The sequence below is a fragment of the Hemitrygon akajei genome, chromosome 10 (assembly GCF_048418815.1).
Source record: "Hemitrygon akajei chromosome 10, sHemAka1.3, whole genome shotgun sequence".
NCBI classification, from domain to species: Eukaryota; Metazoa; Chordata; class Chondrichthyes; order Myliobatiformes; family Dasyatidae; genus Hemitrygon; species Hemitrygon akajei.
In genome coordinates this window covers 114,317,204-114,331,003 of record NC_133133.1, presented here as the reverse complement: position 1 = coordinate 114,331,003, position 13,800 = coordinate 114,317,204, and the positions used below count along the sequence as shown (strand labels likewise).

Below are 13,800 nucleotides of genomic sequence, written 5' to 3'. Positions count from 1 at the left end.
CGCCACTGTTCTAAAAAGGATGTAGGTAAAAGGCAGGTAACTATAGGCCAGTTAGTTTAACATCTGTAGTTGGGGAAAATGCTTGAAGCTATCATTAAAGAAGAAATAGCAAGACATCTGGAATGAAATGGATCCATCAGGCAGACGCAGCATGGATTCAGCAAAGGCAGGTCATGTTTGACAAACTTGCTGGATTTCTTTGAGGATATAACGAGTGCAGTGGATTGAGGGGAACAGATGGATGTTATTTGGATAAGGAGCTGCATAAAAATCTTATCCATAAGATAAGGATGCATAGAGTTGGGGGTGATGTATTAGCATTGATAGAGGACTGGTAAACTAAGAGAAAGCAGAGAGTTGGGATACATGGGTGTTACTCCAGCTGGCAAGTGGTGAGCGGTGTGCGGCAGGGGTCGGTGCTGGGCCCCTGACTGTTCACGATATACATTAATGATCTGGAAGAAGGGACTGAGTGTAGTGTATCTAAATTTGCTGATGATACTAAATTGAGTGGAAGAGCAAATTGTGCAGAAGATACGGAGAGTCTGCGGAGAGATATAGATAGGTTAAGTGAGTGGATAAGGGTCTGGCAGATGGAGTACAATGTTGGTAAATCCAAGGTCATCCGCCTTGAAAGAAAAATGAAAGAGCAGATTATTATTTAAATGGTAAAAAAAATTGCAGCATGCTGCTGTGCAGAGGGACTTGGGAGTACTTGTGCTTGAATCACAAGAGGTTGGTTTGCAGGTGCAGCAGGCTATCAAGAAGGCAAATGGACTGTTGGCCATTGCTAGAGGGATTGAATTTAAGGGCAGGGAGGTTATACTGCAACTGTATAGGGTACTGGTGAGGCAGCATCTGGAGTACGACGTGTAATTCTCGTCTCCATGGGGAATGAGATACTGGCTTTGGAGGTTCACCGGGTTGGTTCCAGAGATGAGCGGGATAGACTGAGGAGAGATTGAGTCGTCTGGGACTGTACTTGCTAGAATTCAGAAGAATGAGAGGAGATCTTATAGAAACATATAAAATTATGAAAGGGATAGATAAGATAGAGGCAGGAAAGTTGTTTCCACTGGTAGGTGAGATTAGAACTAGAGGACATAACCTCAAGGTTCGGGGGGAATAGATTTAGGACGGAGATGAGGAGGAACTGCTTTTCCCAGTGAGTGGTGAATCTGTGGAGTTTTCTGGCCAACAAAGCAGTGGAGGCGACCTCAGTAAATATGTTTAAGACCAGGTTGGATAGATTCTTGCATAGAAGGAGAATTAAGGGTTATAGGGAAAAGGCAGGTATGTGGAGATGAGTCCACGGACAGATCAGCCATGATTTTATTGAATGGCCGAGCATCCTCGATGGGCCAGATGGCCTACTGCTACACCTGTTTCTTATGTTAGTTAAAATAAAATACAGTGAACCACTTGAGTTTCTCTAAAGAATCAATGTTAATCAGTCATCAAGTTGTTTAGAACTGAAAGAGCCCCTCGGCCATCTGTGCTGTCCATTGTACCCATCAGTACTAATCCCATTTACAACCTCAGGGCATCCCAAAATGTTTTAAGGATTGCAAACTACTTTTTAGTTTACCCACTACTGTACTATGGGAAATGCAACTCATACCTTTTGGAGCATTAATATTTTACTGGTTGACTGAAACACTGCAGCTCTTTTTAAACAAAAATATGATTGTGAGGGAGGTGGGTGGGTAGGTGACAGGAAGGGCTCACTAGCACACCCGTATGTCCTTTCTGGAATATTGTCTCTACCATCATCTTGTGCGTCTCCTCCACAAACCCACTTCCCCCTCACCTAGTCTCACCTTTGTACGTATTAAAATAATAAGCCAATTATAAGTTTGGATAAGTACATGGTGGATGGGGTATGGACAGCTGTGGTCCAGTAGCAGGTTGACAGGCCAAGGTAGAATAATAATTTTGGCATGGACTAGATGGGCCGACTGGCCTGTTTCTGTGCCATAGGACTCTATGCCTCTCTATAACTCAATTTACCAATTTACCATGACTTCACAGACCATTTCTTGTTTGTAATTCTTATATTTTTATTTATAAAAAATTTAAAGATGAGCTTTTTTTGTCAGATGTACATCGAAACATGCGATGAAGTAAGTTATTTGCATCAAATCAGATCAGCAATGATTGTGCTGGGAACAGCCCACAAGTGTCACCGTGTTCCAGTGCCAACATAGCATGTCCACAGTTCACTAACCCTAACCTATATTACTTTTGAACATGGGAGGAAACCGGAGCACCCGGAGGAAGCTCATGCATCACAGGGAGAACGTGTCTACTCCTTACTGACAGGAGTGGGAATTAAAACCCGATCGGTGATTGCTGGTGCTGTGAAGGGATTGTGTGAACTGCTACACTACCATGTTGCCTTTAGCTACACAGCAACAGTCACTTAGCTTTTCCCCAGGATATAGATGGGTTAATTAACAGACTATATCTCTGTTTCCAATTTCTCCAGGTGCGTGTGAATTCTCTGGTTTGCCTTGGCAAACTCCTAGAATATCTTGACAAGTGGTTTGTCCTAGACGAAATCCTTCCTTTCCTACAGCAGATACCATCTCGGGAGCCTGCAGTTCTGATGGGAATTTTAGGTGAGCCAACAGAGATTTTAACTGTGAAATGTGCTATGTAAATGCCACGTATTCTGCGGTTATAATGTTACTCAGGAGGAATTTAACCCATGAAGATTGAAAATATCCGCAAGTTAAGTCATGAGAGGAGCACCAGGTCAAGCAGTATCTACTGGGAAGTGAATAATTGTTGTTTCAGGTCAAAGCCCTGCATTAGGACTGAGGGTGAAGAGGGGAGAAGGAGGGGTGAGATTGGGGCCAGTGGGTGAATGGTGGACTGAGGAGGCTTGAAGGATAGGAATCTGATATTGCCTCCAAGCTCCACTCTTACCCTCAAATTTACATGGTACATCTCTGACCCCTCCCTCCCCTTTCTTGATCTCTCTGACTCCAACTCCCGGAGACAGATTATCTACTAACATCCAACTACAGACCCTTACAGATACCTTGGCTGTACCCTTTCCCACATTGTCAGTTGTTAAAAATGGTATTCCTCCTGTCAGATCCTCGTCCTTCAGCTGCTTATCTTTTCCACCTATCACCTCCCAGCTTCTCACATCATTCCCCCCTTCCCACCCAACCACCTCCGCCCTCACTTGTGCTCCTCCCCTAACCCCCATATTCTTATCTGGCTTTTGTCCCTTTCCAATCCGGATGAAGAGTCTCGGGCCGAAATGTCAACTGTTTATTCCTCTCCATAGATGCTACCTGACCTGCTGAGTTCATCCAGCATTTAGTGTGTTTTGCTTAAGAGTTACAGTATTAGCAGAATCTCTTGTATCTCTGTAAGGTGTAGCCGTGGTGGGAATCATATTGGAGCTGGCAGAAATTATGAAGTATCTGTTTTCCTCGCTGTTGTTGTGGCTGAAGACCACCATTTCAACACCCCTTTTATTCGAATCTCATTTCTGCCTGGTTACTACGTGCTAAACTTCAGGGAGAGTTCTTCCTCATGTTTTACGTAACATTTTTTAAGGGTATATTTGGCACTGGGTTTGAAACATTTCTTCTGCTCTCTTTTGCACAGGTATCTACAAATGTACCTTCAGCCACAAGAAGCTGGGAATTACCAAAGAACAGTTGGCCTCCAAAGTGTTGCCACACCTCATTCCCCTCAGCATTGACAATAACTTGAATCTAAACCAGGTCAGACCCCTTCCTCTTCTGTATCCATGGCCTCGAATGTGCACCTCTCTCTCCAGCCCCACAAATACATCCACCAGCCCTACCCCCAAACCTAATCCTAAAATCAAAGGGGGCACACACCCCCACTAATCCCTACTGCAAAACACCTCTGCAGCCTCCGCATGCTCTCAACAGCACAGTATCCTGAATTGGAGCTGGGATTTAAGGATGTTTTTCAGTACTAACCTGTCTCTAGCACATAGAACTGTACGTACAGACCCTTCAGCTCACCGTGTTGTATCTACTCCACAATGAATCCTCTCCTGCATAGTTATCCATTTTCTTTCATCCATGTGCCTATCTAACAGTCTTTTATATGTCCCTAATGTATCTGCCTCTACCCTGGCAGCGTGGTCAGAATCAGAATTAAGTTTATTATCACCAGCGCGTGTTATGGTTTGTTGACTTAGCAGTAGCAGTATGTTGCAATACATGATAATATAGAAGGAATAAGTAAATTAATTACGGTTAAAATATATATATATAATTAAATATAAAAAGTGCAAAACAAATAATATTTTAAAAATCTAAGATAGTATTCATGAGTTCAATGTCCAATTAAGAATCGTAAGGTGGGTGAGAAGAAGCTGTTCCTGAACTATTGAGTGTGTGCCTTCAGACTTCTGTACCTCCTTCCTGGCGATAACAGTGAGAAGAGGACATGTCCTGGGTGATGGGGTCCTTAATGGATGCCACCTTTCTGTTCTCTGTGGAGGAGAAAAAGAACTACTTCTGATATTTCCCCTATATCCAATCACCTTAAAATGATAACCACTCGTATTAGCCATTTCTGCCCTGGGAAATAGGTGTTTGCTGTCCACTCTTATCTATTCCTCTTTTCATTTTATATGTCATCTCTCATCCTCCTTCACTTGTAAGAAAACAGCCCTCGCTCACTAAACCTTTCCTCAAAAGACATGCTCTCTAATCAAGCCAACAACATGGTACGTCTCCTCTGCACCATCTCTAAAGCTTCCACGTCATTTATGTAATGAGGCGACCAGATCTGAACATAGTACTCCCAGTGTAATCTAACCAGAGTTTTAACAGAGCTGTAACATTACCTCCTGGCTAATGAAGGCCAACACATCATTCTCCTTCTTAACCACCCTATCAACTTGCATGGATTCATAGAGGTGGACCCCAAGATCCCATTGTTCCTCTGTAATGTTAAGAATCCTGCCATTAACCCTGCTTCAGAGAGGGCAAATGGGTATAATCTGTTTCCCACTGTAGTGATGTCAAAAGTAGGAAGGTATAGATTAACCTGAGACTTAGAAAGTTTGAAGGGAATTTGAAAGCTAAGTTTTATTTATAAACATTGTGTGTGGATATCTACCAGAGGAGAAGTGGAGTCAGGTACAATCTCAAGGCACTGAAACAGATACTTAAATAAACAAGACATAGAAGGATTTAGATTGAATGCGGGCAAATGTAATTAGTGTAGATGGGCAAAACGGTTGGCATGGATTTTGTGGGCTGAAGGGCCTGTTTCTGTAATTCAATATTGCTACACACTTTAATAGAGTCACTGAAAACTACAGCACAGAAACAGGCCCTTTGGCCCATCTAGTCTCTACTGAATCCTTTAAACTGCCATGTCCAGAGACCATTGCCCTCCATACCCCTCCCATCCATGTATCTATCCAAACCTCTCTTGAATCTTGAAATCAAGCTCGTATGCACTACTTGTGCTGACAGCTCATTCCACATCTTACACTGTCTGAATGAAGAAATGTCCCCTCATGTTGCCTTTAAACATTTCACTTTTCACCCTTGACCCATGAATTCTAGTTGTAGTCTCACTCAACCTAAGTGGAAAAAGTCTGCTTGCGTTTACCCTATCTATACCCTCATAATTTTGTATACCTCAATCAAATCTCCCCTCAATCTTATATGTTCCGATCAATAAAATCCTAACCTATTCAATCTTTCCTTATAACTTAGGTCGTCCAGTCATGGCAACATCCTTGTAAATCTTCTCTGTACTCTTTCAACCTTAATTACATCTTTCCTGTGGGTAGGTGACCAAAACTGCACACAATACTCCAAATGAGGCCTCACCAACGTCTTATACAACTTCAACATAACATCCCAGCTCCTGCACTCAGTACTTTGATTTATGAAGGCCAATGTGCCTAAAGCTTTATTAACAGCCCTACCTATCTGTGCCACCACTTTCAATGAATTATGGACCTGCATTCCTAAATTACTTTGTTGCACCTCACTCCTCAGTGCCCTGCCGCTAACTGTGTAAGGCCTACCCTGGTTGGTCTTCTCAGGGTACGGCTCTTCACGGTTGTCTGTATTAAATTCCATCTGCAATTTTTTCAGTCCATTTTTCTGGCTAGTCCAGATTCTCCTGCAAGTTTTGATAGACTTCCTCGCTGTCTACTACATCCCCAATCATGGTGTCATCCGTAAATTTGGATGATCTGGATGATAATGTGATTAACTGGATCACCAGTTTACAGTGCTCAGTCTCTATGTTGCTGAGGGCAGACGACAACTCTCAGACATCTCCTCTTACCCCTCAAGCAGGACCCCACTAAGGAGCACCAGGCTATTGTCACCCACACCATCACTGACCTAATCAACACTGGTGATCCCCCATCCTCTCCCACCAACCTCATAGTCCCCTTACTCGGCGTGTCCCATTTCTACCTCCTACCCAAGATCCACAAACCTGCTTCAGCAGGTAGACCCATTGTTTCTGCTTGTTCCTGCTCCACTGAACTTATATCTGCATACCTTGACTCTGTTTTATCCCCCTGGAAATTGAGCTTGACAATTTCTTTAACTTTGCCTCCAGCTTCCACACTGCCCTCAAAATTATCTGGTCCATTTTTCACGCCTCTCTCTCCTCTCTGTCTCTACCTGTAGACACAATTTATCTACTGGTATCTTTTACAAACCCACTGAACCTCACAGCTACCTGGAATATACCTCCTCCACAACATGCCATCCCCCTTCTCCCACCTGCATTCTCTTCCATTTCACGCACACCTGCCCTCACCCCACCAGGGACAGGGTTCTCTTGTCCTCCTCTATTACCCCAGTAACCTCCACGTCCAGTGCATAATTCTCCATAACCTTCGCCGCCTCCAGCAGAATCCCAGCACCAAACACATCTTTCTCTCCAAGCCCCCCCAACTTTCTGCTTTCCACAAGGATCGCTCCCTATGTGACTCCCTTGTCCATTCATCCTTCCCCACTGATCTCCCTCATTATCATTCAGGGCCAAAAACAGTTCTTCCAGGTAAGGCAACACTTCACCAGTGAGCCTGTGGGCTCATCTACTATACCCAGTGCTCCCTGTGTGGCCCCTTGTATATCGATGAGACCCAACATAAATTGGAAAGCAGCTTCACTGAGCACCTATGTTCCGTCCGCCAGAAAAAGCAGCATCTCCCGGTGGCCACCCATTTCAATTCTACTTCCTATTCCCATTCCAACATGTCAATCCGTGGTCTCCTCTACTGTCATGATGAGGCCACACTCAGTTTGGAGGAGCAACACCTTATATTCCATCTGTGTAGCCTCCAACCTGATGGTATAAACTTCGATTTCATGAACTTCCAGTAATTGCCACCCCCTTTCCCCACACTTCACTATTCCCCATTCCTGTTTCTCTCTGACACCTTATCTCTTTACCTGCCCATCACCTCCCTCTGGTGCTCCTCCCCGTTCCCTTTCTTCCACGGTCTTCTACCCTCTCCTATCAGATTCTCCCTTTTCCAGTTCTTTATCTCTTTTACCTATCAGTTTCCCAGCTCTTTACTTCATCTCTCCCCCTCTCCCGGTTTCACCTATCACTCACCACCTTGTACTTTTTTCTCCCCCCTCCCACCTTCTTGCTGTAACTTCTCATCATTTTTTCCAGTTCTGATGAAGGGTCTCAGCCTGAAATTTGTACTGTTTACTCTTTTCCATAGATGCTGCCTGGCCTGCTGAGTTCCTCCAGCATTTTGTGTGCTCAAATTTCCAACGTCTGCAGATTTTCTGCACAATATCGTAATTCCATTTGTTAGTCCATGCTCTTAAGTTCATCTACCTTTCCTACAATACTTCTTGCTTTGAAGTATACGCAACTCATGTGGAACTCATGGTTCCACCATGCTCAATCTTTTGCTTCCTCACTTTGTTTGAGGTCTTAACAACATCTCTTCCCACATCCACTGTACTCCTTGTTCTGGCGCTCTGGACCCCATCCCCCTGCAACTCTATTTTAAATCCCTCCCTGTGCAGTACTAGCAAACCTTCCCAAGAGGATATTAGTCCCCCTCCAGTTTAGGTGCAAAACTGACTCTGCTGTACAAGTCCTACCTTCCCTGGAAGAAAAACCAGTGATCCAAAAATCTGAAGCTCTCCTTCCTACACCAACTGCTTAGCCACGTGTTAAACTGTAAGATCTTCCTTTTTCTGGCCCCACCAGCATGTGGCACAGGTAACAGTACTGAGATCACAACCCTAGTTGTCCTGTCCTTTAAGTTAGCACCCAAATCCCTGAACCCATTTTGCAGAAACTTGTTCCTCTTCCTACCTGTGTCATTGAGACGTGGACCACGATCTTTGGCTGCTTACACTCCTATTTAAGAATGCTGAGGACTTGATCTGAGATTCCTGGATCCTGGCACCTGGAAGGCAACATGCCATCTGGGAATCTCGTTCTCATCCACTGAACCTCCTTTCTATTCCCCTAACTATCGAACGCCTATCAGCATGGCTCACCTCTTCTCCCCCTTCCCTTCTAAGCCACAAAGCCAGACTCAGTGTCGGAGGCCCAACTGTTGTGACTTTCCTCTGCTAGGTCATTCCCCTCCCCCAACCTCCAACAGTATCCAAAGTGCTATGCATGTTGTTGAGGGGGGTGGCCAGAGGGGTAGTCTACACTGGCCATTTAACTCCTTTCACCCAGTTTCCTGTGTTCTGCATCTTAGGTATAACAACCTCTCTCCAGGTTATATCCTGTCTAACACCCTGTCAGCCTCCCGAATGATCAGAGTTCATCCAGTTCCAGCTCCAACTCCTTAACGTGGATTGTTAGAAGTTGCATCTGGATGCACTTTTTGCAGGTGATGTTGTCCGGGACACTGGAGGTTTCCCTGCCTTTCCCCATCCTACAAGAGGAGCATTCCGCTATCCTGCCTGGCATCCCAACTGCTCTAACTGTACAATGAAAAGAAGGAAACAAAAAGCTGAAAAAAAATCAACTACAGCTTTTTGCCTTCTTTCACTGAAGCCTCGAAGAGCTAAAGCCTCAAAATTCCCACTCTTAACACTGTCCACTCCAACAAACACCACTCCACTTGCCCCTGCCTTATTTTAGTTACACTTGCTAATGAATCCCAATGTCTGATTGGCTGCTGTTCAAATGCCAAAGCTTCCGTGAAGCACTGCTTTTTAATTCCCGCTCACCTACCTGAGTGAGTCGCCTCTTCTCTCGCTCCTGGTCTCTGACTTTTCCGCTGTTCAAGTGCCGATAATGAAGACGTATGTTTGGTAACCTTGCATATCCAGCAGGTTCAATACCTTATTAGTTATAAGTTTTATTACTGCCAAATGTACTGAGATACAGTAGAAAGCTTGTCTGGTCGTATCATTACACAGTACATTGAGGCAGTACAAGCTATAGGGAAAGTGCAGACAATAAGCTGCAAGATCATAACAAGGTGGATTGTGAGGTCAGGACTGTGGATTGTCGTAGGGAACCATTCAATTATCTTAAAACAGCAGCTGTCCTTGAGCCTGGTAGTTGGTGCTTTCAGGCTTTTGTATCGTCTGCCCAATGGGAGAGGGGGAGAAGAGAAAATATCTAGGTTGGGTGATGTCTTTAATTATGTTGTCTGCTCTACTGAGAGGTGTAGACAAGATCTGTAGTGAGCAGGCTGGTTGCCATAATGCACTGCACTTTGTCCACATCTCTTTGCCGTTTCTTGGGGTCATGAGCAGAGCAATTGACATACAAGCCACAAAGCATCTTGAAAGTATGCTTTATTATGGTGCATCAATAAAAATTGCTAAGGGTTGGCAGGGACATACCAAATCTCCTGACTAGAGCCCAACCCGAGTCAATACTTTTACCAACCTCCACTTCTAACTGCTGGTGAAGGATTGCTGAGTCTTCTGATTTGTGTGTTGGTTCGTATGATTTTCAGTAATGAACATGTTATGTTCTTCTTTGCTGATTATAGTTCAATTCCTTCATGGGAGTGATCAAGGAAATGTTAAGTAAGTTGGAGGGAGAACACAAGACTAAACTGGAACAACTGCACAGCATGCAGGAACAACAGAGGTAAAGAGTGCTTGCATTACATTCCGTGTGACCGCCGGCAATGTGACTGTACCCTGCAGTGTAAGAACCAAGCAACATGTAATTGGTTGTGAGCTTCAGGGACTCTGAAGGAGAAAAGAGATCCACAAAAAACCTTGTGTTTGAATTTTTGGCCCCAAACTCCATAATTTCTTGCATTATTATCTTTGCCATCGTTAAACCATTAATGTTCTTGAAATAAAGTGAAAGGAGAAAATGCAGTCTTGCGTGTTAGGGTTTTGTTTTAAATTTTGTGGTTTAAATTTCAAGGCAGCTGACATAAAATTTTGGTTCATTATGTCCACTCTTCATCTTCTGAGTAGCCTGTTTCCTCCCCTGTGGCCCTTTAACTCTTTCTTGTCAAGAGTGTTGTGTATTTAATATTTCAGTAATACTTGAGTAATGTTTCAGTATTTTTTGTTGGTTACATAATTTATTATGGGTTATATGTGAATGGCATATGTCACTGCACCACCACATCTTATTGGTGTGCCTCACTGAAGTAAAAACTAAACGTACACAAGTTATTCCCAGCTCTGTGCTTTTCTTTCAGTTAGTTTTATATTTTGGAGTTACCAAACATAACAAAGAGCCTTTCCACTTCCCTTTGGAAAGCCATACGTGACTCTCCTTCCGCTGCCTTCCTGGACAGTAAGTTCCAGATGAAGTGGAAACGCTGTGAAGGCCACAAGGGAACGGTAGGATCTTGGGAAGAAGTACACTTTCACAGCGACAGTGTGGACAGTGCTGGATAGTCCCCAATCATACTGAATAATTCGAAGCTTATCAAACTGCTTTTTGTTCTCAGCTAATTGTATTTTTTAAAACAAGAATAAGAACATTCAAGATTGTTTATTATCATTTTTCATTACACAAGAATAAAGGACATCACTTGTGTACTGAAGAATGACAGTGAACTATCTTGAATCATGAAGGCTAGGATTCTGCTTTGGTCTTTGGGGTGCAAATCCTGTTAATTATTGAAGTTAGACTTTGTTGTCCTGTGAACAAAAACTAGCAGGAGAAGGGCGATTGATGTCTCAAACCTTCTCCACCCTTCAGTAAGATTATGACTGATCAAAATGTAACCTGCACATTTCTGCCATTCCCCCTTGGGTAACTTGTTTGTCAAGGAGCCACCCAATTTTGTCATTGAACCAGCAATGCAGGCTGATTTTCTATCATTATCAATCTGTGAACAGCAAATTCCTACAGATAGAGAAACCCAAGTGCCTGCCAGGTTTCCTACATTATCAATATGATGGCATCCACGCGTTGGTGGTTGCGTAGCACACTGGAATGTCTTCAGTTTGCTACTACAACGCATTACATTTCCCCTTTGTCAAAACAGTAATGAAATTGTTCCTTTTTTTCCTTTTAGAAGTCTGGATCTACCTGGCCAGTTATCCAAAGCTGCTGAGTCGAAGGAAAGTCAGGACAATCAGGTAAAACTAGTAAATAGAAGGGAAATGTGCAACCAGTTGTACAACTTTCTCTATCGAACAGGCTCTTCCCAATTATAGTTAAAATCGGTTCTTCCATGTACTGATGATATTGTTGACGGAGCTGCCCGCTTGTGGTTTATCAGATTTTAATGTCCTGTTTGTTAGAAGCTTTGGCCCTCTGAGTCTCCCCCTTTAAAATGCTTCTCATTGCTTCTGCTCATAAAAACGAGATTTTGCAGATGTTGGAAATCCACAGCAACATACACAATGCTGGAAGAACCAAGGAGGGGAATAAACAGTTGATGTTTCAGGCCAAAACCCTTCATCTGGACTGGAAAGGAAGGGCTTTATTCCTCTTCATAGATGCTGCCTGACCTGCTGAGTTCCTCCGGTATTTTGTGTGTATTACTGCTCCTGCTTCTTGTTTTAATGTGTGTCAGTTTTTGATTGTCACCTATCCTCGGAAGCACATTGAGCCATTTTGCTACGTGAAGGATGCTCAGTGGGGTGTACACTGACGCAGTATGTGGTGGATCGGCTCACGTTCAGTCCTGACCCAACAGTGGATATCTTTCTCACGATGCTGAGGTTATGAGTAGTGTCACCACACTTGGAAATTGGAATGGAAATCTGAAGTGACACCTCCATTTCATTGCAGCTGTTTCCTCCTTTGTAATAGAGGTTGTAGGGAAAGGAGATGTGTCCATTTCATCTTGGGTTAAGTGCATTATGGGTTGGGACAGAGTTTCGGGGTGACACGGTAGTGTAGTGGTTGGTATAACTCTTTATAGTACCAGCGACCGTAATTGGGGTTTAATTCCCACAGCTGTAAAGATTTGGTACATTTTCCCCATGACCGTGTGCTTTCCTCCAGGTTCTCCAGTTTCTTACCACGTTCCAAAAGCGTACTGCACGGGTTAGGGTTGGCATACCGTGGGCATGTTGTGTTGGTGCCAGAAGTATGCTGCCCCCAGCACATCTCAAACTGTATTGGTCTTTGCCACAGTCAACACATTTCACTGTATGTTTCAATGTACATGTGACAAATTAACCTAATCTAATCTTTCCAGCTCTGCTAAATCTCTTGTCTCTGGTCTGAGACCTCTGTCGGTCAGAGTTGACCATAGATATCACATCCTAGCGGTCTAGTTACGCAAGCTTGGGCAGTACGACATGGAGAGCAAGTTGTAGCCCATGTAGCAAGTTCCCTCTCTCCACACAGCTGATGAAACCAAGGAATGGCAGAATTTCTTGTATTTACAAAAAACAGTGGAATCTATTATAGCTGCAATGTCACATCTTTTGAACTTAGAATAGGGTTGAAGTTTGAATGGAAATTTGAGGTGACATCTCCCCCATAATATTGTAGCTGCTTGCAGTGGCGGTTGTAGGGAAGGGAGACAAGCCCAAGGTCTGTTTGAGCAACAGCATTAGTGAACTCTAACATTCTTCATAGGAGGGTGTAATGGGACTTCTGTGTTATTTATTTACTTATTTGTCTATTTGTTTGTTTGTTTATTTAGAGATACAACAATGAATAGGCCCTTCTGGCCCTTTGAGCTGCGCTGCCCACAAACCCCCAATTTAATCCTAGCCTAATCATGGGACAACTTACAATTTACAGTCTACTGACCTATAGATGCTTTAGACTGTGGGACCCAAAGAAAACCCATGCATTCCACGGGCAAGACATACAGATTCCTCACAGAGGACAAGAAGATTGAGCTCCGAACTCTGACGCTCTGAGCTGTAATGGTGTTGTGCAAATTGCTACCCTACTGTGGCGCCCATTTACATTAAGTGGAGGGAGTTGAATATGTGAGGCAGTGCCAGCTGAGTGTAGCAGCAGGTTCCATCTGAGACAGCTAAGTCAAAGTAGATCTGATAGAGGGATAGGAAATGTGTCATGGGATGTGACACTGCCTCACTGTTTCAGCAGATCACAAGGACCATGATGATCTTTTCCTGCTTATTTTCTGGGATATTGTGCAGAAACCAGGTGACCAGTCCACTCATTGTGTTTGAATCAATATCATGAATCCTAGTAAACTTAAGCCTCACCTCAAAATCGAAGAAAAAACTTACATACAGTATGGCTACTCATATTCAGGTTATCTTATTGCTTTATATACACTAGGCTGCAATGGAATTCCTTGCTCTCATGTACCAATAAACAGTATATGTACATGGTGATACTAAAGTCGGTTGCTTAAGGTTGTTATAGCCAGGTGAAGTAGTGGGGATGAGCTCCCACTAC

General features: G+C 43.6%; 1 protein-coding gene across 3 annotated transcripts in view; it reads left to right on the top strand.

Annotated features, from left to right (window-relative positions):
* scyl2 (SCY1 like pseudokinase 2) overlaps positions 1-13,800 on the top strand; it is a 90,790-nt gene that overhangs the window by 67,549 nt on the left and 9,441 nt on the right. For all 3 annotated transcript variants that reach the window (XM_073058775.1, XM_073058776.1, XM_073058777.1), the window contains 4 exons: positions 2,489-2,621; positions 3,628-3,746; positions 9,980-10,080; positions 11,480-11,543. In XM_073058775.1, the coding sequence (XP_072914876.1) occupies positions 2,489-2,621; positions 3,628-3,746; positions 9,980-10,080; positions 11,480-11,543 (417 nt within the window). The remainder of the gene's footprint in view (positions 1-2,488; positions 2,622-3,627; positions 3,747-9,979; positions 10,081-11,479; positions 11,544-13,800) is intronic.